Source organism: Aspergillus versicolor (genome assembly GCF_001890125.1).
Source record: "Aspergillus versicolor CBS 583.65 unplaced genomic scaffold ASPVEscaffold_2, whole genome shotgun sequence".
NCBI lineage: Eukaryota > Fungi > Ascomycota > Eurotiomycetes > Eurotiales > Aspergillaceae > Aspergillus > Aspergillus versicolor.
Window position 1 is genome coordinate 3,884,940 of NW_024467525.1, and position 21,055 is coordinate 3,905,994.

General features: G+C 49.2%; 12 protein-coding genes across 12 annotated transcripts; 6 read left to right on the plus strand and 6 right to left on the minus strand.

Annotated features, from left to right (window-relative positions):
- Window positions 1-660: 660 nt before the first annotated feature.
- On the minus strand, window positions 661-1,935 carry ASPVEDRAFT_123659 (uncharacterized protein; the record flags this gene model as incomplete). The annotated part of the gene is given in 2 exon segments (XM_040806103.1): window positions 661-1,393; window positions 1,412-1,935. The coding sequence occupies 2 exon segments, from the start codon at window positions 1,933-1,935 to the stop codon at window positions 661-663; spliced, it is 1,257 nt and encodes a 418-aa protein (XP_040665057.1).
- Window positions 1,936-2,910: 975 nt separating this feature from the next.
- ASPVEDRAFT_508257 (uncharacterized protein) lies at window positions 2,911-3,647 on the plus strand. Its single transcript, XM_040814376.1, has one exon. The coding sequence runs from the start codon at window positions 3,093-3,095 to the stop codon at window positions 3,513-3,515; it is 423 nt and encodes a 140-aa protein (XP_040665058.1). The 5' UTR covers window positions 2,911-3,092; the 3' UTR covers window positions 3,516-3,647.
- A 1,649-nt stretch (window positions 3,648-5,296) lies between these two features.
- Window positions 5,297-6,442, minus strand: ASPVEDRAFT_148406 (intradiol ring-cleavage dioxygenase; the record flags this gene model as incomplete). Its single annotated transcript, XM_040808162.1, has 1 exon — window positions 5,297-6,442. The coding sequence occupies one exon, from the start codon at window positions 6,440-6,442 to the stop codon at window positions 5,351-5,353; it is 1,092 nt and encodes a 363-aa protein (XP_040665059.1). The 3' UTR covers window positions 5,297-5,350.
- An 809-nt stretch (window positions 6,443-7,251) lies between these two features.
- Window positions 7,252-7,563, minus strand: ASPVEDRAFT_26118 (uncharacterized protein; the record flags this gene model as incomplete). The annotated part of the gene is made up of 1 exon (XM_040809862.1): window positions 7,252-7,563. One exon carries the CDS (start codon window positions 7,561-7,563, stop codon window positions 7,252-7,254), a length of 312 nt encoding a protein of 103 aa, XP_040665060.1.
- Window positions 7,564-8,821: 1,258 nt separating this feature from the next.
- ASPVEDRAFT_26119 (uncharacterized protein) lies at window positions 8,822-9,577 on the minus strand (the record flags this gene model as incomplete). Its single annotated transcript, XM_040809863.1, has 1 exon — window positions 8,822-9,577. One exon carries the CDS (start codon window positions 9,575-9,577, stop codon window positions 8,822-8,824), a length of 756 nt encoding a protein of 251 aa, XP_040665061.1.
- Window positions 9,578-10,705: 1,128 nt separating this feature from the next.
- ASPVEDRAFT_123656 (S24/S26 family peptidase) lies at window positions 10,706-11,288 on the plus strand (the record flags this gene model as incomplete). Its single annotated transcript, XM_040806101.1, has 2 exons — window positions 10,706-10,992; window positions 11,060-11,288. 2 exons carry the CDS (start codon window positions 10,706-10,708, stop codon window positions 11,286-11,288), a joined length of 516 nt encoding a protein of 171 aa, XP_040665062.1.
- A 33-nt stretch (window positions 11,289-11,321) lies between these two features.
- On the minus strand, window positions 11,322-12,437 carry ASPVEDRAFT_26120 (wax synthase family protein; the record flags this gene model as incomplete). The annotated part of the gene is made up of 1 exon (XM_040809864.1): window positions 11,322-12,437. One exon carries the CDS (start codon window positions 12,435-12,437, stop codon window positions 11,322-11,324), a length of 1,116 nt encoding a protein of 371 aa, XP_040665063.1.
- A 1,104-nt stretch (window positions 12,438-13,541) lies between these two features.
- On the plus strand, window positions 13,542-14,123 carry ASPVEDRAFT_80915 (uncharacterized protein; the record flags this gene model as incomplete). Its single annotated transcript, XM_040816947.1, has 2 exons — window positions 13,542-13,878; window positions 13,948-14,123. The coding sequence occupies 2 exons, from the start codon at window positions 13,542-13,544 to the stop codon at window positions 14,121-14,123; spliced, it is 513 nt and encodes a 170-aa protein (XP_040665064.1).
- A 2,174-nt stretch (window positions 14,124-16,297) lies between these two features.
- ASPVEDRAFT_882604 (uncharacterized protein) lies at window positions 16,298-18,123 on the plus strand. The gene is made up of 4 exons (XM_040818269.1): window positions 16,298-16,623; window positions 16,669-16,752; window positions 16,798-17,374; window positions 17,437-18,123. The coding sequence occupies exons 1-4, from the start codon at window positions 16,430-16,432 to the stop codon at window positions 18,031-18,033; spliced, it is 1,452 nt and encodes a 483-aa protein (XP_040665065.1). The 5' UTR covers window positions 16,298-16,429; the 3' UTR covers window positions 18,034-18,123.
- A 107-nt stretch (window positions 18,124-18,230) lies between these two features.
- On the plus strand, window positions 18,231-18,521 carry ASPVEDRAFT_163140 (uncharacterized protein; the record flags this gene model as incomplete). Its single annotated transcript, XM_040808612.1, has 2 exons — window positions 18,231-18,369; window positions 18,421-18,521. Coding segments are annotated over exons 1-2 (192 nt in total), but the record flags the coding sequence as incomplete, so codon positions are not given.
- Window positions 18,522-19,298: 777 nt separating this feature from the next.
- On the plus strand, window positions 19,299-20,169 carry ASPVEDRAFT_69741 (uncharacterized protein; the record flags this gene model as incomplete). The annotated part of the gene is made up of 2 exons (XM_040816035.1): window positions 19,299-19,430; window positions 19,476-20,169. Coding segments are annotated over exons 1-2 (756 nt in total), but the record flags the coding sequence as incomplete, so codon positions are not given.
- Window positions 20,170-20,497: 328 nt separating this feature from the next.
- On the minus strand, window positions 20,498-20,917 carry ASPVEDRAFT_123634 (uncharacterized protein; the record flags this gene model as incomplete). Its single annotated transcript, XM_040806098.1, has 1 exon — window positions 20,498-20,917. The coding sequence occupies one exon, from the start codon at window positions 20,915-20,917 to the stop codon at window positions 20,498-20,500; it is 420 nt and encodes a 139-aa protein (XP_040665068.1).
- Window positions 20,918-21,055: the final 138 nt, after the last annotated feature.

The following is a 21,055-nucleotide window of genomic DNA, read 5'->3' on the forward strand; positions in this document are numbered from 1 at the left end:
TGAGAAGAGAAAACCACGACTTGAGGTGTGACAATGGCTAGATGAAAGCTATTCTTCAGGCTGTGGCCCTACTTCCTACTTGGATTGTGGACCTGATAAATACCTACACAAGATCTAAAAATAACACCGTGTGGGATAACAGTGGTTTTTGAAAGTCCATGGTGCTAAGCACCGGATCCACTGGGAAATGTTAGCTTCATTTGACGCAACTGGCGCATTCCGTAATGTTAATGTAGGAAGATGTGGGCTTGCACTTAGGAGCCGTGTGCACCCAGAAATTGCCACCAACACGCAATCGCAAAGCCTTTAGCCTGGGCTTCGAGTATACTTTTGTGGAGACGAGGTATCTGGTGAGCATACGCCTTTCATCTCACTCCACATTCCAGCCATGGCAACAGCACCCTCTAGTAGAAAGAAAGGAAACCTACCGTAGCTCCACTGTCTCTGTCTACATCGTTATCTGGCGGCTACATAGCAGGAAACCTCGAACACCTTGGATGAGGTAGCTCGGTTTATAGAAGGGGGGATTTGGTACCAGATTCTCTACCTGGGTCTGAAGTTCTAAAAGGCCATCTTCCGGTGTATCATATTATCCCACGTACATGTTTCTGTTCTCTCCCACGCCTAGATCTGGCAATCTTCCCTCCTCTTTCTCCCATTTCAGTCCCCACAAAGCCGATTTAGCTCCTGTACCTCGTCAACTGACAAAAGTTCGAGGCGGTCGTCTAAAGACCCCAGCGGTCCAAAGTACCTCTCATCAAGAAAGGTCCAATATATATCATCGAGTAACGAGGTTCTCCTCGCAGCAAGGCAAAACCAAAATAGTCCATTGTCCAACGAGTCAGCCATTCGATTTGACAGGCACTGCGATGCTTCTAATTCCCCCTTATGTATCTCTCTATCCTCGCAGGTTCTAAGAACCCGAAGGAATGTGTCAAGACAAGGGTTGCATCTACTCTTAAACCGACGTAAATCTTCTTCCCACCCCTGCGGGGCTTGGAAGAGTAACCACCACGGTAGGGTGTAGGTGAATTCATTAGGAGCGACGTAAGTGGATTCCCAGTTGGTAACAGCCGTAACGCTAAAGTCCACATTTTCACCAGACAAGACGAAAACACTCGACGGGCCGAGATCGTCACAGTATAGCCGGAACGGGCCAGGTTCTGTTTCCAGCGAGCGTGCTATGCGCCGGAACATGCACCGGGCTATGTATTTCTCTCTCAAGTGATGGTTTTCAAGCAGGCCTTTGTGACACTGGTAACGCAGATGGCGGACCTGTTGGGTGGCTATGTCTGTAAAATATTCGGACGCGTTGGCAAAAGTCTTGCTAAGAATTGGGCCGTGGGGGGTATTGTCGGCTTGGACTAAATCTTCAATTTTGGCAGCAAGGGCTCTCTTTCATACACTCCACTTGCCGTCCGAGCTCTGCACGAGGGCTCCAATCCTTGGAAATGTTTGTTTAGAGAGCTCCAGCATGACCTGGGATATACAGTGATAAGCCCGTTCGAGATCGCGTTTGGCGCTGGGAAGGCTGGGCTTCAGGCGCTTAGATAGTGGAATTCCTTCGATGAAGTCGGTAATAATATATGGACCGCATTCCCAGGTCCCGGCTCCAAAGACAGTGGGGACGGGGATTATCGTTGTTCGCGCAAGGTATCTCATTACAGATACCTCGTTGCTTAACTTCTCAGCGCACATGTGGCTACCGCCGGGAAAGGGAAACCAGAGAAGTACACGGGTTGCATCCTCGAACGTCACAGAGCAACGTGCAGTGGAGGAGCTGGTCGTTAGGTTTGAGACTTCGGTTACAGCGTAACCAGGCCAACATTGACTCGTTAGTCGCAACGCCAATACAGGTAGTTGTTGCGAGAGTACCTGGAGCCAGACGGCAAAGTGCTCTTGGCATTTCTTTTCATCAGGATGGATTCGATCCATGTTTGGCAATGACGGGTTGGTGGTTTCAGCGGCAATGATAGAAGTATAAAAAAGGTACAGCTGGGGAAATCGAACATGAACAATAATCCTATGCTGAATCCTGCCTTCGGAACATAAGTACGTTATATACGATGATTTAGCGATTTTACTGCATACACTGCGTGGTCGGTGCTTAGACACTATCAAGTAGGCAATGTGTTAGCTAATTTAGGGCTAATTATATACCGCTCGTCCAGCTTCCTGCACCAACGGGTCTGTCCATACTTTGCCTGAAACTTGGTCAGAGATCCGCCGAACCTTCTTTTTTTAGATTTGTAGTAAATTGCAAGACCAACCCATCGGAATAGAATTATATGATCCTAGATGCGGATCGCAGTGCCACAGAAGATGCGTCGACGTCCCCTCATTGTGTGGAGATCCATCGTGGGGATTTTGTCTACTGCCACCATGACTAGATCCAAAAATAAAAAAAGCACTCTCTGGATCTCGGCTGCTCAGGATGGGTCCATGGTGGCCTTTCCCGAGACAGTAAGATGAGCCTGGCATAGATTTATTTATCGGCAACCCGGCCGATCCCGGACTCGGATGCTGATATAAGTTTTATCGAAGGCAGACACGGTCAGCTATGCCGGGCCATCGCTTACCCACGGCTTAAAATAATCACTGGGTATGCTCCTGCGAATGGTGAAGCTGAGATCGGAAAGCAAAGTAGATATTGAACCACCGCATCGGTAGACCAATAACATATAGCATCTATCCTCAATTCACGAATTAGAAGTGAATGGTAGCTACTGCACTCCACTCGCCTCAGACTAAATGAAGAGTCCGCAACAGAGATCACACCATACATCTAAGCGAGGTGAGGAGTGGCCTACGAATCAAGCCATGGCATTCGAACCGCTACATATTTAGGGAATATAAACGATTATGAGGTCCGGACTCACTCCGTTTACCCGTGCCTTTTGTGGGGCAGTGTTCGCTTCATAGATCTAATTTTGGGCATGAATATCGCTCAGGTTCGAGCACATAAATTTCAGATCAAGACCATGTCCTGACATCTTAATGACCATTACCAGGAGACGATTCCTTCAACCGTGCCTTGGCTCATCGGGATTTTAAACAAACATAACTCTTCGTTTCACCGAATCCAATTCAAAATGTCTTCTACAACAACCACCACTGCCTCTACAGCAACATCATTGTGCCACGCAAAGCTCTACGAAATCCCAAGCAGGGATGCTGCGTGTGCCATGCCCATGAACAACGCCTACCACACTCTCATGACGGACTGCTGTGGCTCCGCCAGCGTTATCCCCTACTCGGACTGCGACTATTACTGTCTTGCGCAGAACCAGACCATTGGCGACCTTGCAGAGTGTCTAATTAAGGGCTCTGCCGCGGGACAGGTATGGTGCAATACCAATGCGAATGCTACGGCTACGGGCACTCCGAGCGCAACGAAAGATGAAAAGTCTGACCCGACTGGATCGAATGAGGCGGCGGCTACGGGTTTGGATACTAAGTCTGTGTTGGTGTTGATACTGGTGATGTTTGGTGGCATCGCCCAGCCTCTTGTTTGAGGTTTATTTGGTGAAAGGGGGGGCTACATTGTACCTTAACGTACTCTACTTGGGGTTCTTTTGGTTTATTTTGTCAACTGATTTGTATATACACAAAGTCGGGTCTATTATAGCTTATACCTGGGTATGGACAGTAACTGTCATTCAAGCATAGGATACAATAATCCAAGCCCTCGCTAGGGCCCGTTTTGGAATCTAATTCTGACTACCTTGTCCGGAACATTTATATTTGCGGCCACGTCATATACGTAGTGAAGTTCACGGGTGTTACAGATTAGTTAGCCAGAAGATAACTGATTGTCATTTCGGGCCGTTTTCAAGGGCTGGTCTCTAAGTGCAAGGTCAATCCCCGAGGCCTTAATGATAAATACTGCCCGTAGATTTCAATTAATCCTGCAGAACCTCTGGATGCATCACATTCTTCCTAGTCCGTAGACGCTCCGCTACGAGAGCCACCTGCACGATGTCAGTAACACGTATAGAGCGGCATAAAGGTTGACAGTTGTAGTCTCTTACACCTGGCCTGTAGGACCAAATCTGAAAATGCTGTCAGCAGTGATCGATCGCAATGCGATTTTTGATGTCCGGGCCTTTGTATCAGACTCCTGCTTCCTGCGTCATCAAACAGGGTTTTTGGGCTAGGTAGATCTGATTTGTGGATTCGTACTGTACCAGCTATTATCGTATACTAGGAAATTAGGTAATTGATCAGGGAGCACAGGCAGTCAAGAGATCCTGTTTGTTTTAGGCCATGTAGATGAGCTCTACACCATACAGCGCCGTCAGTAGGGTACACTTCATGATTGCTGCACGCATTGAGGTAGCTCAGTAACAACCCTGGGTATCTATTCCTATAATGAGGTAACTTTCCTAGTCTAGGAAGAACTGTATGAAAATGACTATTGAGAATGATATCCTCCTGGCATTGATATTATATACTGAAATACGGCTCGAGTTTTATATGAGGGGTTCTTTATCTACCCAGGAATATTTAGCTCACTAATAAAATCCAGGCCGCTTTATTGAGGTGTTGTTGAGTTTATTATTAGTATTGACTGGAAGCAGTTCTTACTTTATTTAATACTGGCGAGGTCTTTCAGGAAAGATATTTGAGCAGCTCTTGGATAATAAAACCAATAAAGTCAGCTTTGAAGATGCCGTGAGTTGATATATTCCGTTACTTACTTCACCTCTATTAATTTCTTGATCCTTAAAAAGTGGTAGTAGACCCGGGAGATTTATACTACAGTATAGATGTAGATGTAAAAGGGTGGCTCTTAAGGACGCACTGTGAAGTGGATACTGTCCTTGTTTTTGCATGTACGCGATGGGAAGTTGTTATCATATGAGACAGAGTGATTTTCGAAGGATCTGTAAATGCATTTCATCAACGAGAAATGCGAGGTTGATTAAAGCCCATAAAATACCATGACGACTATCACCATTCCAAGGTCGCACGACCAAACAAGGAAAAATTAATAGGAAAGCTTATTCATCCGGTCCATCTGAGAAGTTCTTCTGACTTTAAAGGCAATATATTTCTATGCTGATGCAATATGACGTAGCTGTACAGTGAGCAGTGGCACGACCTCCCTTAAGAGGTAAACACACTTTCCAAGATGGCAGCCTATCCTAGAAGAGCTATGGGACCATCGTAACGTATGCATCTTAGAGAACGATCGGCGAAAGAAACGTCATGTAAGGCATCATCAAAGCTATCGTCAAGAGGTATCTAGATATACGAGACCTCTCCAACATACTCACACTCTTCTTCCTGTGCTCATGGTTTGCCAACGTTTAAATCCTTGAAGATATGTAACCCTATAACCATAAACCTATGCCGTAGAGCTCTGGGGAAGGCCACCATCAATTGCCCTAGGGTCTCCATCCGAAGTGCCTTCCACTTCCACCGCTCCTGCGGCCGTGTAAACGTTGGTGTAGTATGGATAGTGCACAGCCGAGAGGTTGACAGCCACGGTGATCCAGGCAAAGAGTCCATCTTCGATATGGTCTCCCAGGAAGGCATAATTGAGCATGGGGTCAGAGTCACCGCTCTCCGTCTCCTGGCCGACGACCCGATCCACTGAGTTAGGTGTGATGGGAATATGGTTGGTATTGTACGGATAGGTTGATTCGACTTGGTCAATCAGGTCCTGGTCGAAGAATATTTGAGCGACGTGCCCTACTGTCCCACCAGCAATGGTGTTGTTGGAAAGATGCCTCGCACCAAAATGGGCGATATTATGGTAATGCGTGGTGCGTCCATCATAGTGGCCCGGGAAGAGAGTATCAAATGTGACAACACCATCTGCGTCGGTTTCCTGAACGCCACGAAGGAAAGTGCGGTTTCGATTGCCCAGGTCATTAGAGTTCCCATTACCGTCTGCAACCAGGCCGGAGTAAACCCCAGTAGCATTGCAGCCCCAGATTTCAGCATAGAGACGCGGAATGGGTTTGCACGTTTCGACGTCAATATACTGCTGTTCAAGAAGAACCGGAACTCCGGGCTGTCCCTCGCGGATCTCGGACCGGACTCGCTCGCCGGTTATCCAATATGGACCGGTTTCTCCCTCGGCAGTGGGGCCAAGGATGCAAGCCTTCTGGGTCGTGTCATTGAAGAGTTCATTAGGAGGTATGGACGGCGACACGGGGTGGGTTGCCTGATGCGATTTGCTGAGCACGGCATCGATGTCTCGGGTGATCAACTGTCGACGGTGCAACTGGACTGTTGCCTTACGGCGCGCTTCAGAACGAGCTTGAAGGCCACTGGCCTCTAGCTGGCTTGCACACTTTGCCAGTCCATGCTCGACATCTCTCTTGTATGCCCTCACAGGTGCTGGGTCGCGCTTCTCGTGATGCCCGGGATGTGCAAGGGCGAGGATGGCGCTTCCAAAGACGGTGAAGTAAATCGCATTAGTTAGCTGCATGGCAGAACGATAGAGGGTGATAAAAGTCAATTAAGAAATGTGATTCTGTCTGGCTTTCCTGTTGTTGCTCTTCAGTTAAGGAGTGAACGGGAACCTTTATATATCTATCTCTCAACACCTAGACAAGTCCAATCCGTACCTCATGAGCATCGGATAAGTTTTTAATCACCATGGCGCTGATGACCTTCCTCTTCTGGTTATTGCAGATCATTCCTGTAAATAACTCTGTGGCCATCACCTTGCAAAGCAAAACACCGGTTGTGCATACACACATATCCGGCATCACAGGTGCTTGGTGGCTTAGCCAGGAACGAGTGGTAGCATAGTCGGGTGGGGCCGAGGATGTACCTTTTAAAAGCGGATCCCTCCCACAAACTCTCCACGATCACTGTGGGAGGATATCGGTATGGTATCATCTAGATCGTCCACCGAGTGGATTCGCTGATCGGGGCGCTTGGCGCGAAGGGGTGGTGGTGGGAGAGTCCACAGGAGCGAGGAAGACTGCAATGAAATCACGCAGATAGTAATCAGAACATGCATCGGAGGTATGTGGCAGCTGGTTTTTCATCCGCCGCAGTCCAAGAGGCCTGGATTAAGCTGATTGGGGACTTTTGATTTACAAAAAGGCCGGGAACAGTAAATAGGATACTAAGTTTTGTCAATGTATATATTGCACCCTCTCAGAAGTACCCGGCTTCCTTGATTTATTACCCCTACAAACAAAAAAACCTGGCTCGGAGTTAATATCATCACATCCGACAGGCTGTCAGGGAAGATATCTATAGGCTTCACCTGAGCCACAATCCTGTTCAAAGCGTGCAGTTGAAGAGCGGGGACCTGCCTCCCATGGCTAGCAACTGCTCGTCGGTGTACTTCTCCCGGATACCCGTCTCGGTCAAGTTAGCATTGCGCTTGTTGCCATACATAAAGAATAACTCGAAAAGAGTAGCTACAAGAAGGGCTGATTCACCAAAAGCCAACAACAGCCCAAAGCCAGTAAGATAGATCGGGGCCTCCTTATCAAGATACATGTAGCTACCGATAATGCCTCCAGTATTGTCTATGCAGGTAATGAATGCACTGCTAATAGTACAGCACTTTAAGGACGCTAGGTTGTTCATTATATATAAGATTATAGCTGGGTAGGTTAGGTAGATACCTATATATGCTACTATAATTATAAAATACTCAGGCCTGATATTGGCCTCTAGTCAACCCTTAAGGCCTATTTATTATCGCGTACCCCATAATGATCAGAAGAAGGGGCACTGCAACAAATAGCATGTGCCAGTAGTACTGGTCTGGCAGTTTAAAAAATAGGACTGCGGTTATGGCACTAGCAATATATGGCAGGACGGTTATCAGCTGCGCGTTGGTGCCGGTAAAGCCCATTACGTCTGTAATGGTCGGAAGGGGGAATTTCGATCCTAACACAGAATGCATCAACAAGGAGTTCCTACGCTAAGTAATGGGTAAAAGGCTATAGTTGCAGACACACTGGCATAGCATAATATAGGATAGCAGATAAATGCGCTAGTTTAGCCTCATGTCCCCGACGTCTTTCCACGATGTCTTCTTATCCTCCTCCTTGAACCGCCCTTCTTCTTTGATGAATTCCTGAAATTCCAGTTCAGTCAATAGATGAAGCTTTCACTTGAAGGGGAAACTTAGGAGTAGGAAGTATTCTCCAATCTGACGTGAGCATTGCCGGGCTCATAACCTGTTGATTTACAAGTGATGCTTCAGTGTTCATGTTATTGAGGGGAGTTGACTGTGTGTTGCACAAGGTACAAGTAGACTGGTGAACAGGTATATAGGCATGCACGTCTCCACGGGTTGACACCCCCATGATTATCTCAGTAACCGGGATATTTTAACAGCACCCAAAACCCGCCTTCGGTAACCCATGGGCGGGCCGAAAAAGTGAGAACCCAACCCAACCCGCGTTTTGGCGAGGTCTAGATGGAAACAAATCTCATTCGGATTTTGTTGCGACGTTCTTAAAAGGGTGAAAAGTTGTTTTGACTTGGTGCTTGCATGTATTTATTTTCTATCATTAAACTATTCGATTGCCAGTAGATATTTTGAAGGATGGAAGGTACAAAGTTAGCATCAATCCTTCTTGGTTGAGCCTTTAATACTGGATGGTAACAGATGGTTGATCAAGACAGAGTTCTAATGAAGCAGGCAGGATCTCATGACTGATTCGTTCCTTCCTCAACGGCAAGGCACTAAATATACATCAGCAGAATAACGAACACTAGTTGCAGACTACACGACACTATGACAGATAAGAGGTATATATGGAATAATTTTTAGAAGAAATGATAATAGTTGCAGGTCTCATACATTAGAGACAATAATAATAATGATAATAAATCACCTTCCAAATGTGCCCTTCCCAATACCGACGACAGTGTTGTTCGTTCTTCCCTTGATATACAACGTATAGAGCCTGATTGCAGTGACAACAACCATAAGAGTCCAGCGTTCTCCCAACGCCTCGGCCTGGCCATCCGTCAAGTGTAGTGTGAACGCATGCGTCAGGCTAGACCAGGCTGTCCGCCATTCAAGAAAGGCGACGCGCTCAGCATTTTCGGAACCGCTGTCGAATTGGGATGAGACCTGAATTAATTCATAGCCGTTTCTCTTACCCTCCTTGACCCTCCTCCATGCAAACTCCTCCCGCCGCAGCTTCTCCCCCACCTCAATAGCGAAGCGGAAGGCGACATCATTGTCCACACCAGGTTCAGCGCTCATAAGCTCGGTTTTCATTCCCATATCCATGCACTTGGGGTCGTCAACGGGCGGTTGGGAGCCGCGCAAGAAGATGATACCATCAGGGTTAAAAGCATGAAGGCCCGGCACCTCATCGCCCGCAGCAGCAAGCAGAGGATCTTTGGGGCTCATCCCATCGCGCAGAAGAAACCCAGTTCTCATCCCTAGCGGGGGCTTGCCACTGTAACCTGTTTGCATTTCGATCAGGCATAGGCGGTCTTTGGCATGGGCGCCGCAGAGGTTCATGGATTTCCATTTTGTCCATTGGCCGTGGACGCTCATGGTTGACGGAAATGAAAGCGGGCCATAATGAGAATGCGATGATGACAGGGCTTTGTTATCCTGGTGTGTGGCCATGATGGACTCGACTCGGGTTGGGAAGAGCCGGGAAGACGAGGGAGAGGGTAGATATCACATAATATGCATGCTCTAGTAACCCCGCCACTTATGACGTTTTCAGGTCCAGTATCTGGTGGCATTATGGTGCAAAATGGTCCTGTAAGAGCTCGGATAACTTGGTGCATCTGATCCTGGGGCCAAAAAATACTGGGCAAAGATATTATTTACTAGTCACCAAATCCCACACTTTCCAAGACCTTTTCAAAAAAAAAAAAAAAAAAAAACGCACCTTACGCGATGAAATTATTTAAATCACTCGATCGTTTCTGTATCAGTTCCTTGGCCCTGAGTATATGTATACTGCTAGAGGAATGGGAGCAGAGATAGTAGTACGATCGCGGATGGCAAGACACCGAGACCACAAGCAATTGAAAGCATCGCCCCGGAGGCAATTTATATTCCCTTTGACGGAGTAGTCTACGTAGTTTCAGCTATATTACACCACAGCGTTGATGACCACGTAGCAACCAGTGCGTCCCTCAACTCCCGCGGTATGCTCGTTGTAACAGATAATCTGAAAGGGCCGTCCTAGAATCCTTCAACAGCCATTTGGGGGCCATTATAATAGTCCGACCTATAGTTAAAACCCCAAGATTACGCCCCCACCTGCGAGTTTACAAGCGGGTGGATCTCCAACACTATTGTAACCTCGTCGAACAATGGCCTATCCGAGGCGGTCCGTCCGAAGCCCAGCACTACCTTTGAGGAGGCATGGATACATCACCCTCAAACCTTTGAAATGTCACGGATGAGCCTCAATTTACTGTTACTTTGTAAATGGAATTGAAGGCGCAGGTGTAAGCTCAGAAAGGCTGTACTTGCCGCCAGAAAGGGGTACCGGGATCAAGGATGTCTTGCTTGGTTGTTCTCTCGAGCAACTCGGCTTAATCCATTGTTCTGGTATTCATGCGGCACCCTCCTCTGATGCCAGGGGTTTACGCCCGGCTCCTTCGATCTGCAGCAGTTCCGCAAACGTGGCTGTGACTGTGGGTCAGTCGCCGCCATCCGTGCGCCGGAGTTAATGAGGTGCCCCTAGTAATAACACCTAAAGAGCCTTCAGCCAACATCCTCCTGCAATGACAAAGAATGCGAACTACTCTGAACGTGGTCCTCGGCGCAGCCCAGCTCGTTGCCAACTGCTTCATGGCCTGGAAGGCCATTTGCCTTTGCACCGGGACGCCATACCCAGTGATGGTGGTCACCACTGAGTCGATGCTGCCCGCATTTGCCCCGGGGGGCGTCTTGTTTGTCTCCAACCATCATAAGGATGCTGCAATAGGCGATTTGCCTGTTTGTTGGTTACCTGGGAGCGCGTTCCCAATGGTTCATAGGGTGCACCGGGTGACATATGGGCATGACCACCAAAACAACCCGTAAGAACTTTACAAAACTAAATAACTTTGCTTTGTTCCACCGTGCTGATTTCGAATGCCGTAGTAGCCAGCAGCTGATATTGACCAAGGGGGATAATAACCACGTCGACGATACGGTCATGTATTCGGGCAGCCAGGGCTTCTTGGACCGCCGCCAGGTCCTCGGTTTTGTCAGAGGGTATGTACCCTTCATTGGATGGGTTGTCATTGCCCTGCAGGAATTCGCTCGTCTTCCAGAGCTTGCCTACCATGTTATTTCGGGGTATTGGCCCATCCTGACTCGTTTGTGTATCTAAGAAAGCCTGTCTCATACGTACATATAAAAAAACTCATCCTTCCGGGTTCAATAGATAGTGGTACGTTTTAGGGTAAATCCACGTGGGAACCGTGCAGAAAAAGAATACAAATACCCACATCATGCCCGCCACCCTGCGAAACACTGGCGAAAAAGTCCGTCTGAAGATGCTCGGTTCCTTGACTCTTATCTTGGACACCACTGTCTCGCCCGCAGCGGCGAGGAAACACATCTCAAAGAATAGAATGTCCCTACATAGCGCCGTGTCACCCAACGCCCACCCAACCACCGAGTGCGAGAGTCCGGATATCGTGAACACAAGCAGTGCGGTTAATACCTTGGCCCAGAGCGAGTTTGGCTGCACCATTTGCCTCGAGACAAGCCGGGCATAAAACACGTACGTAGGAACCGTCAATTGATGCCAGAAGCGGCCCCAAAACCCTCTGATGGTATACGCTTCCAGCGGGCTCCCGAAGAGAGACGGCCACTCTCCCGGAGAATCGAAGCGCAGAATGCCCACAAAAACGATGGCCAAGAGCGAATGATGAAACTCAAGGAAAAAGTAGGCCCGCCAGATCCACTGGAGGGAAATGATCGAGCGGACTCGGATTTCATGTTTCGATAGCCGGTGGAAAAACGGGCTTTCCATTTCAGGCGCAAAGTCGCTGATAGTCACTGGCCAGAGGGCATACATGAGGATCTTTTGAAAAATAAAGTACTCGAATGCCCACAACCCCGCTGCTTTGATTGAACGACTGAGGCAGAAGAGGACTCGAGACTTCGAGGGAGTGTTGGCAGCCTTTCTTTCGTGCTGTAATCGTAGTGGCAGTTGTCGAGGATTGTTCCATACCCGACAACAGTCGATGAAGCTCCAGCCATGGGAATCGTTCAGCTCCGGAATAACAGTATGCTGATCAAAAACGAGCGTCTTTGGCGAGTAGAGCAGATAGAAGACCACCAGGCTTGCAAAAATACTATCAGCCCCAGTCATCCAAGCCAGCCTATGGGATGAGGCCAATGCCATTAGCGAGAAAAGCCAGATGGGCCCCAGTAGCAGGACACGGGTTAGTCGGCGTCTTTTAAGACCGGTTATGGTGAGCAAGCTTGCTACGAGGAAGTAGAACAATGGTGAGAGTGACAAGACCTCCATCGCGTGCAAAGTGCGAGAAAATTCAAGGGTTTGACAGCAGCAAAAGGGGATTGGCAGGTAGGGTAGGTAGGTATAGGAAAGTATCCTATCCTTAAGTCCAGACTTGCGTGTATTTTGCAAACTGGGCGCATGTTAGCTTGTGAGTTGTGGATTATTACCATTATTCGAAACATTGCCTCTCCACAGCTTCGGCATATCTAACCCAAGATTTGCCCTAACCCGCCCTGGCCTATTTGACCACTCCGCCAGCGTTTTCATTTTCCTTTGTGACTATTATTTTGTTATCTTGCAATAACAAGCGCGGACCTATCTATTGCCAATAGTAGTCCCTACCTTCCCTGAGAATCCTAGGAAGCTGGAGGTGTAAAGTCGCGGCCCCGGTAATCAACCCACCATATTGGGGGCCAAACTCAGCCATTCTACTGCGTCTACTCCTACTTCTCCACAGCCTGGCTGTTACTGGGACTTCCAAGAATCATCTAACAATGGCTTGCCCTGTCCAAGATATCTCCAATGCAGATATCCTGTTTCCCGGAGGCCGCGCTCCACAGCAAGTCAGCCAATCAGTCCAGTAGTACCGACTCCCCTTGTAACTGCGATGTATGCACGCCGACACATGCCGAGAAAGTGATATCCTGAATGAATCGAGCAGCACGTTTGTCTAAATGAGCCAGTCTGATTCATTACATCCCGTAAAGAAACCGAAGAAACCGCCCCCCCATTTTCCTGGATAGACAGATCTTCACGTAGGATCACAATCCTGGCAATACTTTTGATGTAGTTACTTGGCTTCTCCAAGTCGCGCTTCGTGTTCAGGGACTGAACGCCTGCTTCGCCTCAATCCGCGGCCATAAACGAGCGGGATATTTGTTAGGCCATACATTATAATGGATACACTGATCCTTTTCCCGCGGTCATGGAAGGTTATGCGACATATCAAAGGCAAGGGCTATTGGCCATTCATTACGCCACGGGCTCCTTGAAGATGGGTATAAAGACCCTGTCCTGTCCGCCTTGACCTACACCTAGTGCTTTCCATCCTCACCCTCAATAAGACATAACAACTTCTTTGCAACCCAAATTACAAACACTTCACCTCTAAATATGGCACCCTTGTCTTTGAAAGCCAAAGGCCTCGGCGCCGCCGTGGCTGTCTACCTGTTAGGCCAGCCGATCCAGTGCCCGTTCATCGCTGGCCCTCTTATCGGCGATGCTGTGGCCATGACCGTCGCCCAGGTCGGCTCCGCGGCAGCCAGCTTCGGTGGTGCGATTGCCGGGGCGGCAGCTGGATCTGACAGTAAGAGAAGCTTCGATCTAAATGGCCGTGCCGTCCAGGTCGAGGCGCCCGAGGGAGTCCCCCAGCACAACTTTGATCAGTGCGTGGACAGCTTGATGGACCCGGCAGTCACTGTGACGGTGACCGGTCCTGTTGAGAACAACGGTGAGCAAACTAGAGAACAACGCCCTGCTTGGTTGAATCAGGCTAACTGCTCTACCTCTTCCCTCTCAGGTGTCCAAATTGACGGCCTGACCTCTCAGTGCATGGTTCTGAGTAACGTCATCACCGGCGATGTGGAGGGCCCCGTGGCCACTCCCTGTGGCTCTGCATGTCTGCTGTACAACAACCTGGACTCGGACCAGTATTCGCAGATGCAGTCCACCTTTGAGGAATTGAAAAACCTCTAGAGCGTCGGAGATGGTTATTGCCCCGGGGGGGGTTGTTCGCGCCTTTGCCTGTCGGTATTTTGGTGGTTGGTGATATCAGGCTGTTCATGATCTAGAGGATAAGGCTTTTAAATTCAGTCTGATCATCAATAGGACAACTGACACTAGTGCATATCGTCCGTTTGTCCTTACTGAGTCGCATTGAAATTATGGTTGTACATAAGACACTCATACAACAGTTTCCATTCTCTTGCATTTAAACCCTTCTCCTGCCTGTCCCTAGGCTCGGCAACATAACTGCAACTACGTACCGCGGATTATGGATCTGTTTGTCTCTATACCAAGCATCCCAGTTATCACCGAATCTCTGGACAGCGGTTCGGCTATGAAAGTAAGCTTTCATTTGATCGGAGGGTTAGTTACGGAGTACCAACTCTCCGCTCAACAACCACACGCTATGAGCCAGGAAGAACCTGATAGCACTTTGAGCCGCAGACGAGAACTGAAGACTGCCATTACGAAATTCGACCATGTTTTCAGTTCACACATTTCGCGCCCAACGTTGGCTGCTTTATCGTGTCGTACCTCTCAATAACGCTCAATGTCTCGATAGACTTAGATATCTATATCTACTAGTAATGACTCTCGATAAGCATTAGAGCATCAATTATGTAGCTATATACAGAATCCTGAGATACTAGCCACTATATAAAAGAAAATCTAAATAAACCTAGATTCTTTTAGAGAAAACTAAATTTTTTATTCTATTTAAAGCCTTAAGGCCTCTTTACTATATATAATAGCCTGTATCCAAGAGAACTTCTATCTTAATCCTATCTTCATAATATCTCTGTAGTGTTATGTTAAATATCTAGATAATATAAATATTAAAGGTAGCTATATCACTCAAGAAATAAGCCTTTTTATCCTTCTTTACTAAATATTAATCAGAACCGATAGTCTTAGACAAGTATATATGTGATTCTCGATGGTGATGCTCGGAGATATCGATGCCTTCGATGTACATCGGAGACATCGATATCCCGTGGTTCCACCATCCGTTAAGACGATTGCCGATATTTTAGTAGGTTATATATAAACTCTTAGGTAGCTGGCAGATTTAAAGAAAAATGACGCCAGAAGTGCGCCTTCGGGCTGCACTTCGGCATTTCCATGGTTTCGATATTTACCGATCTCGGGATGTTATCACATATATATATCAAACTACATCCTCAATCACAAACTCCTACAATCCGAGCCGCTAGCTTGACAAGACATACAGTAAAGAAAAAGGCAGATACCTAATTCCTTTCAGTATTAGACACCACATGTGTATAAGTCAGAATTTAGGAATAATAAATATTCTTAAGATACTTATAATACTGCTTAGCCAGCTTAACTTTCAGCTAGTATAAAAATAGAGTAGGGCTTAGGTACACAGCTCAGGGATTAGAGAGATAAAAGGGGAATTCTTGTGTCAGGTCTTATTGAAGAGAGATTGTTGAGTGACTAGATATATTGTAAGGTGGACAGCCGGGTGGGTATGTTGGAAACGGTGGTGTTGAAACTGTATTCTTTTGCTTTTCTCTCTTGTTTCTATACAAATCCACTGAGATACTGCATTAACAGTCGGACCACTGCTCCAATGAATACATAAAAATAAAGATACCAGAGCTGGGACTCCGATATAGTCAGTCGCCAACCAGCGTGTGGTTTCACCGCGGGCAGCAGTCAGGTGGGGGTCGGCGTGAGATTGGGTGAGATTAGTTTATATTATTTCTCATATTTCCTATTAGACCTTTCATTACTGGTTGAATTAATGGCTTTATTTGGTGTTTTCGTGGACGCGGATCCCTACCAGGGTCTCTACTCGGTACGACACGCTTCAAGGTTAGTTAACTGTACGAAGCTCCTGCAACTCTGGGTCCGTTGTCAGATGGAGAGAAAGGAATTGGGCCTTTGCCCTGTACTCAAAGGGAATGCTGTCTTACTTTACGAGTCGGCGCACCGAGCGTGTAACCCGTAAGGACGATTATCTCCAACCCCCAAGCCACCTCCACAATTCCCCCACAGCTGCTCGAAAACATCCGTCGCCTCCACAATGGAGGCCGGCAACCACAGCATGACCAGAACGACCGGGCGGGGGTAAAGCTCACGGTCTGGAATACGCCATTCTTCAAAGCCTCCATAGTCCAGCTTCCCCGGATTATCAGTTTGCGGAGATCTGATCACCGCCCCATTCAGCTCCCAAGGCTCCTATATAAAGACCCTCATTCGAGACACAAGGAGTGGGAACGAGTATCTATTCATCGTTTAGCAAGGCCACCATGTCTGAAAAGCCTGTTGGGCCGGCGTCACAGCATGTGGATAATATTATCGACGAGAAAGGTCCAAGCCAAATCGCCTGGGATGGAGAGACTCTAATCCAGGAGAAACGTCTAGTCCGGAAACTGGACTTGACGTTGATGCCGATGGTGTGGGTTCTATACCTGTTCAACTATTTGGACCGCAATAACATCGCGTGAGATATACCTCCCTGCTAGCGACCTTTCACTGACTCCAACAGGCAAGCCAAATTAAACTCTTTTGAAGAGGATCTGAACTTACATGGCAGTGAATACAACACCGCCATTTCAATTCTCAACGTCGGGTATGTGGTAGCCTTCGCAAGAGAGGCCTGGCTAACTCCGGATAGGTACATGCTCATGCAGTTACCGAGTAATATGATCATAACGCGAGTTCGTCCATCCATATACATTGCAATCTGGGTGTGTGTGTGGTCCTGCATATCCGCAGCTACCGGTGCCGTACACACGTACGGGCAACTGATAGCAGTGCGTCTATTGCTGGGTATTTCTGAAGCGCCCTTCTTTCCGGGGGTATTCTACCTTCTCTCCTGTTGGTACACCAAGAGAGAACTGGCGCTCAGAACTGCCGTTCTATACTCTGGCCTTGTTCTCGCTACTGCGTTTTCCGGCCTTCTTGCCGCCGGGATATTCTCTGGCCTGGACGGGGCGCGTGGGCTGGCCGGGTGGCGCTGGTTGTTTATCATCGAAGGGGCCGGCAGTTTTGTTGCTGGCCTTCTCGCACTGCTTCTGCTTCCAGACTTTCCCGGAACTGCAACAGGCTCGACGAAGTGGGTTTTTAATGAGTCCGAGCGGGCACTGGCCATAGATCGCATCCAGAGGGACCAGGTGTCCAACCAGGAGTCGGACCGATCAGTTTGGTTTGGGCTCAAATCAGCTGTTAAGGATCCCCGAGTTGCTGTATTTGTACGATTTATCGCGTCTTTTCTTTCCAAAGTGAGCCTGACTAACATTGTCCTGTACAAAAGGCCCTCATGCTCTGTGCGAACCACACCGCGTACGGCTTCAACAATTTCTACCCATCAATTGTCAGAGGATTCAACCTAGGAAGTACGGTCGTGACACTCTTGTGCACTGCACCACCGTATGTTCTCGGGGCGATTATTGCGTTCGGCGTCGCATGGTCGAGTGACCGAATCGGTGATCGAGGCCATCACATTGGCGGATCCATGGCTGTGGCCGTTGCTGGCTTCGTGATCAGCGTGTCAACGCTGAATACCCCTGCACGGTACTTCTCCTCGTTTCTGTACATCCCGGGATGCTTTGCAGCCAACTCCCTGGTGTACACCTGGGCCGCGTCGGCAGTGAGCCAGACGCCGGAGAAGCGAGCCTGTGCGACGGCACTCATCAACCTGACCAGCCAGCTGGGCAACATCTGGAGCCCGTATTTCTTCCGCGACGGCGACGAACCGCGTTATGTGCTCGCGATGATCCTGATGATGGCGTTTGCTGTGCTGAGCATTGCCTGCTGCGTGGTGATGAAAGTGACGCTGAAGCGAGACAACCGCAAGCTTATCGCAAGATATGAGGCAATGGGAGAGCAGCCAACCTTGCACACTCTATAGGCAGTCCAGGAGGGCCGTGGGGAATCTTGGAGCAGGAGGGTGGTAGCATGCCCTCGGCAGCTTAGATAGCCTTGAATCTGGGGGAGAGAGCCAAGCACGATCTACATGCCGTAGCCGGAATAAAATTCGTATTATTATATCTACTCCAATCTGGGGAACCCCGACGCTAGCTCGGCCTTTTCCCCGACCGTTGGCTGCCAGCCTGCTGTCCTCACCTTCGTCTCCCCTTCAATAAGCTGAGGACCATGTCGCCTCTTCAGACGCCATCCCACCGGTGCTCCCATTGTGCGAGGGAGTTTGTTCGTGCTGAGCACCTCGTCCGCCACGAACGGATCCGTGAGTGATGCTACCGCGCGCTACCCTGTTTTCACACTGATTTTGAAGAAGACACCAAGGAAAAGCCCTTCAGCTGCAAGTTGTGCGAGAAAAGCTTTTCCAGGACAGACCTACTCCGTCGTCATGAAAAGAAATCCCACCCGTCTCGTCTTACGGCCCGCATAACACGACCCGGTGTAGCATCGCCACAACACCGAGAGATCAGAATCGTAGGTGACTCCCAAGAGTGGAGAAAGCAGCGCTGATGGTCACTAGCCGGAGAGCCCGACAGCTACATTCAACATGGAAGGTGTCGACTTGCCAAATACCTGGCCTTTTGATGGCGGCTCGACCGACTGGCCTCCCCCGTCCCAGACCGGCCTCGCCCTGTCCCTCTCGGAGAGCTTGCTGCCGGACGACCTTTTCTGGCTGCATCAGCTTCAAAGCCTTGATCGAACTGTGCAACTACCGCCGTCGAGTGACGAAGTCGGACCCCAGACTACGGGCGACACGACAATGCTGTCTCGCCCCGGCTCCCCGCTGCTGGAAATCCTCCGCACCGAGCCAGCGCAGCAGCTTGAGACGGCCGATGCAACCATACCGGGAATCTCCCAGGCACGATGGACAGCAATGCAGGAGGAACTCGAGAGCTGCGGCCACGGAAATGGATTACCGTCCCAGTTCTGCGTCTCAAAGTACGCAAGACGCTACTTTGAAAGTTTTCACCGCCACCAGCCCTTTCTGCACGCGGCCACCTGGTCCTTTGAGACCGCAAGGACTGCTTTGATTCTTGCCATATCAGCCAGCGGGGCGCTGTATAGCCTTGAAGGAGAAGCCGCTGATAACTTGTACCAGGCAGCCGTGGCGTGCTTTCGGTACGAGGAGCCGGGACTGTGGACACTGCAGACACTGATGGTCTTGACAGCCTACAAGGCCTGGAGCGGCAAGAGTGATGATTTACAAACGGCACTTGGGTTCTTTGGCGAAATTACTCTTCTGGTACGACGAGAATGGGCTCGGATGAACTCTGGCTCGGAGCCAGTTACCTGGGAGTTATGGTGTGAGCAGGAATCATTAAGAAGGTCAGTTGTATCTTACTTGTCCGTTGAGTCTGCTAACAAGTGTAGGGTCACATATTGCGTCTTCACGCTTACAACACTAATCAACGTGGCATACGATATAACTGCCCCCATTAACCTCGAGGATCGGTTTGGCATGCCCAGCCATGAGAGCCAATGGGCGGCCAAATCAGAAGACGAATGGAACCGGTCAAGTCAGAGGCATGCCAGTGCAGCGCCATACTGCTCTGCTGCTGCGGTTGCTGATGATATCATGAGTGATGAGGCGCAGAACATCCCCAGCCGGATCCCAGCATTTGGCTGCCACATCATTGTCTCATGTCTTGTGCAACGGATCATCCTGTTCCGCAAGGCGTCGCCTAAGGATGACGCTGCGAGCGCCGCAATGTATCACCGCTTCCTGCGTGCTCTTCGGCGATGGCAGAGGGTTTGGGAGCGGGAGCCGAGTGCCTCGCTCTCCCCAAGTAGCCCACACGGACCGATGCTTTTCAACAGCACCGCACTTTTACGGCTGGCATACATGCGTCTAGTGACGGACTACTCTCCTGTTCGTCAGCATCTTAGCTGGTGCGACTCCATCGATGTAATTGAGGCGTCGATTCGTGAGGTCAGCCAGCTCACTCGTGGACCAGATGCCACAAGAGCGGCGCTTCATGCATGTCTTGCTCTGCGAGTCCCTGTGCAACTGGGGTTCAACGTTGTCGCGCGGACCAGTTTCTGGGGCTGGAGTGTGCAACATCCGGTTTGCTACTTTGAATGCGCCCTAGTGCTCTCTGCATGGCTGTTATGTCTGTCTGACGATGGCGTCGCCCAAGTAACACCCGAGGAGTGGAAAGTGATTGATCTGATTCAGCAGGCGTTGGCCATAAGCCATACCGACGCCCTATCAACCTCCGTCCTTACGCACATGGCGTCGGCTGTTCTTCAGCAATGGAGCCAATTATTCGATACTAGAGAAACGACTGTTTGGGGGTTGATTCCAAAATTATCCCGCGTTCTACGCACACACTCGGAGCTTATCAACCAGATTTGATATTTCTATATAGCAATAGTCACACTGTGTCTGTGCTCTACTCCTTGACCTGAACACCTTCCCTCTCCATAGTCTCCAACACACCCTCACAGGTCTTGAACGCCTCCATCCCAGCCGGCACACCCATGTAAATACAGATCTGCACCAGCACCTCCCGAATCTCCGTCTTGGACAGTCCATTGATCACAGCTCCGCGAGTATGCACGGCCAATTCATGAATCTTTCCCGTTGCCGCCAGCATGCTCAAGTTGATCAGGGAGCGTTGCTTGCGGTCGAGCCCAGGGCGGTCCCAGACTGCACCCCAGCAGAAGGCGGTGGTAAACTCCTGCATGGCGCGGGCAAACTCGGTGCTGCCCTTTGCAAGGGCATTATTGACGTAGGCGTCGCCGAGGACGGCGCGACGGATAGGCATGCCGACCTCATAGAGGGCCTTTTGGTTGGTTTCGCGGGTGGTCATTTTGGTGGTTGCAGAATTGATTTGTAAAGTTGGTTTCCAACTGAAGCTGTTTTGAGGAAGTGAGTGGTGTGATGATTAGCTTTCATTGATTGCGCGAAGGATGGGCTTTTAACTACTTCTGGGGGATCTTGTGCTAGC

Coding starts and splice junctions, on each gene's coding strand:
- ASPVEDRAFT_508257 (XM_040814376.1), top strand. CDS start 3,093: ATGTCTTCTACAACAACCACCACTGCCTCTACAGCAACATCATTGTGC.
- ASPVEDRAFT_882604 (XM_040818269.1), top strand. CDS start 16,430: ATGTCTGAAAAGCCTGTTGGGCCGGCGTCACAGCATGTGGATAATATT. Junction 16,624..16,668: donor TTGGACCGCAATAACATCGC/GTGAGATATACC, acceptor TGACTCCAACAG/GCAAGCCAAATTAAACTCTT. Junction 17,375..17,436: donor ATCCCCGAGTTGCTGTATTT/GTACGATTTATC, acceptor CCTGTACAAAAG/GCCCTCATGCTCTGTGCGAA.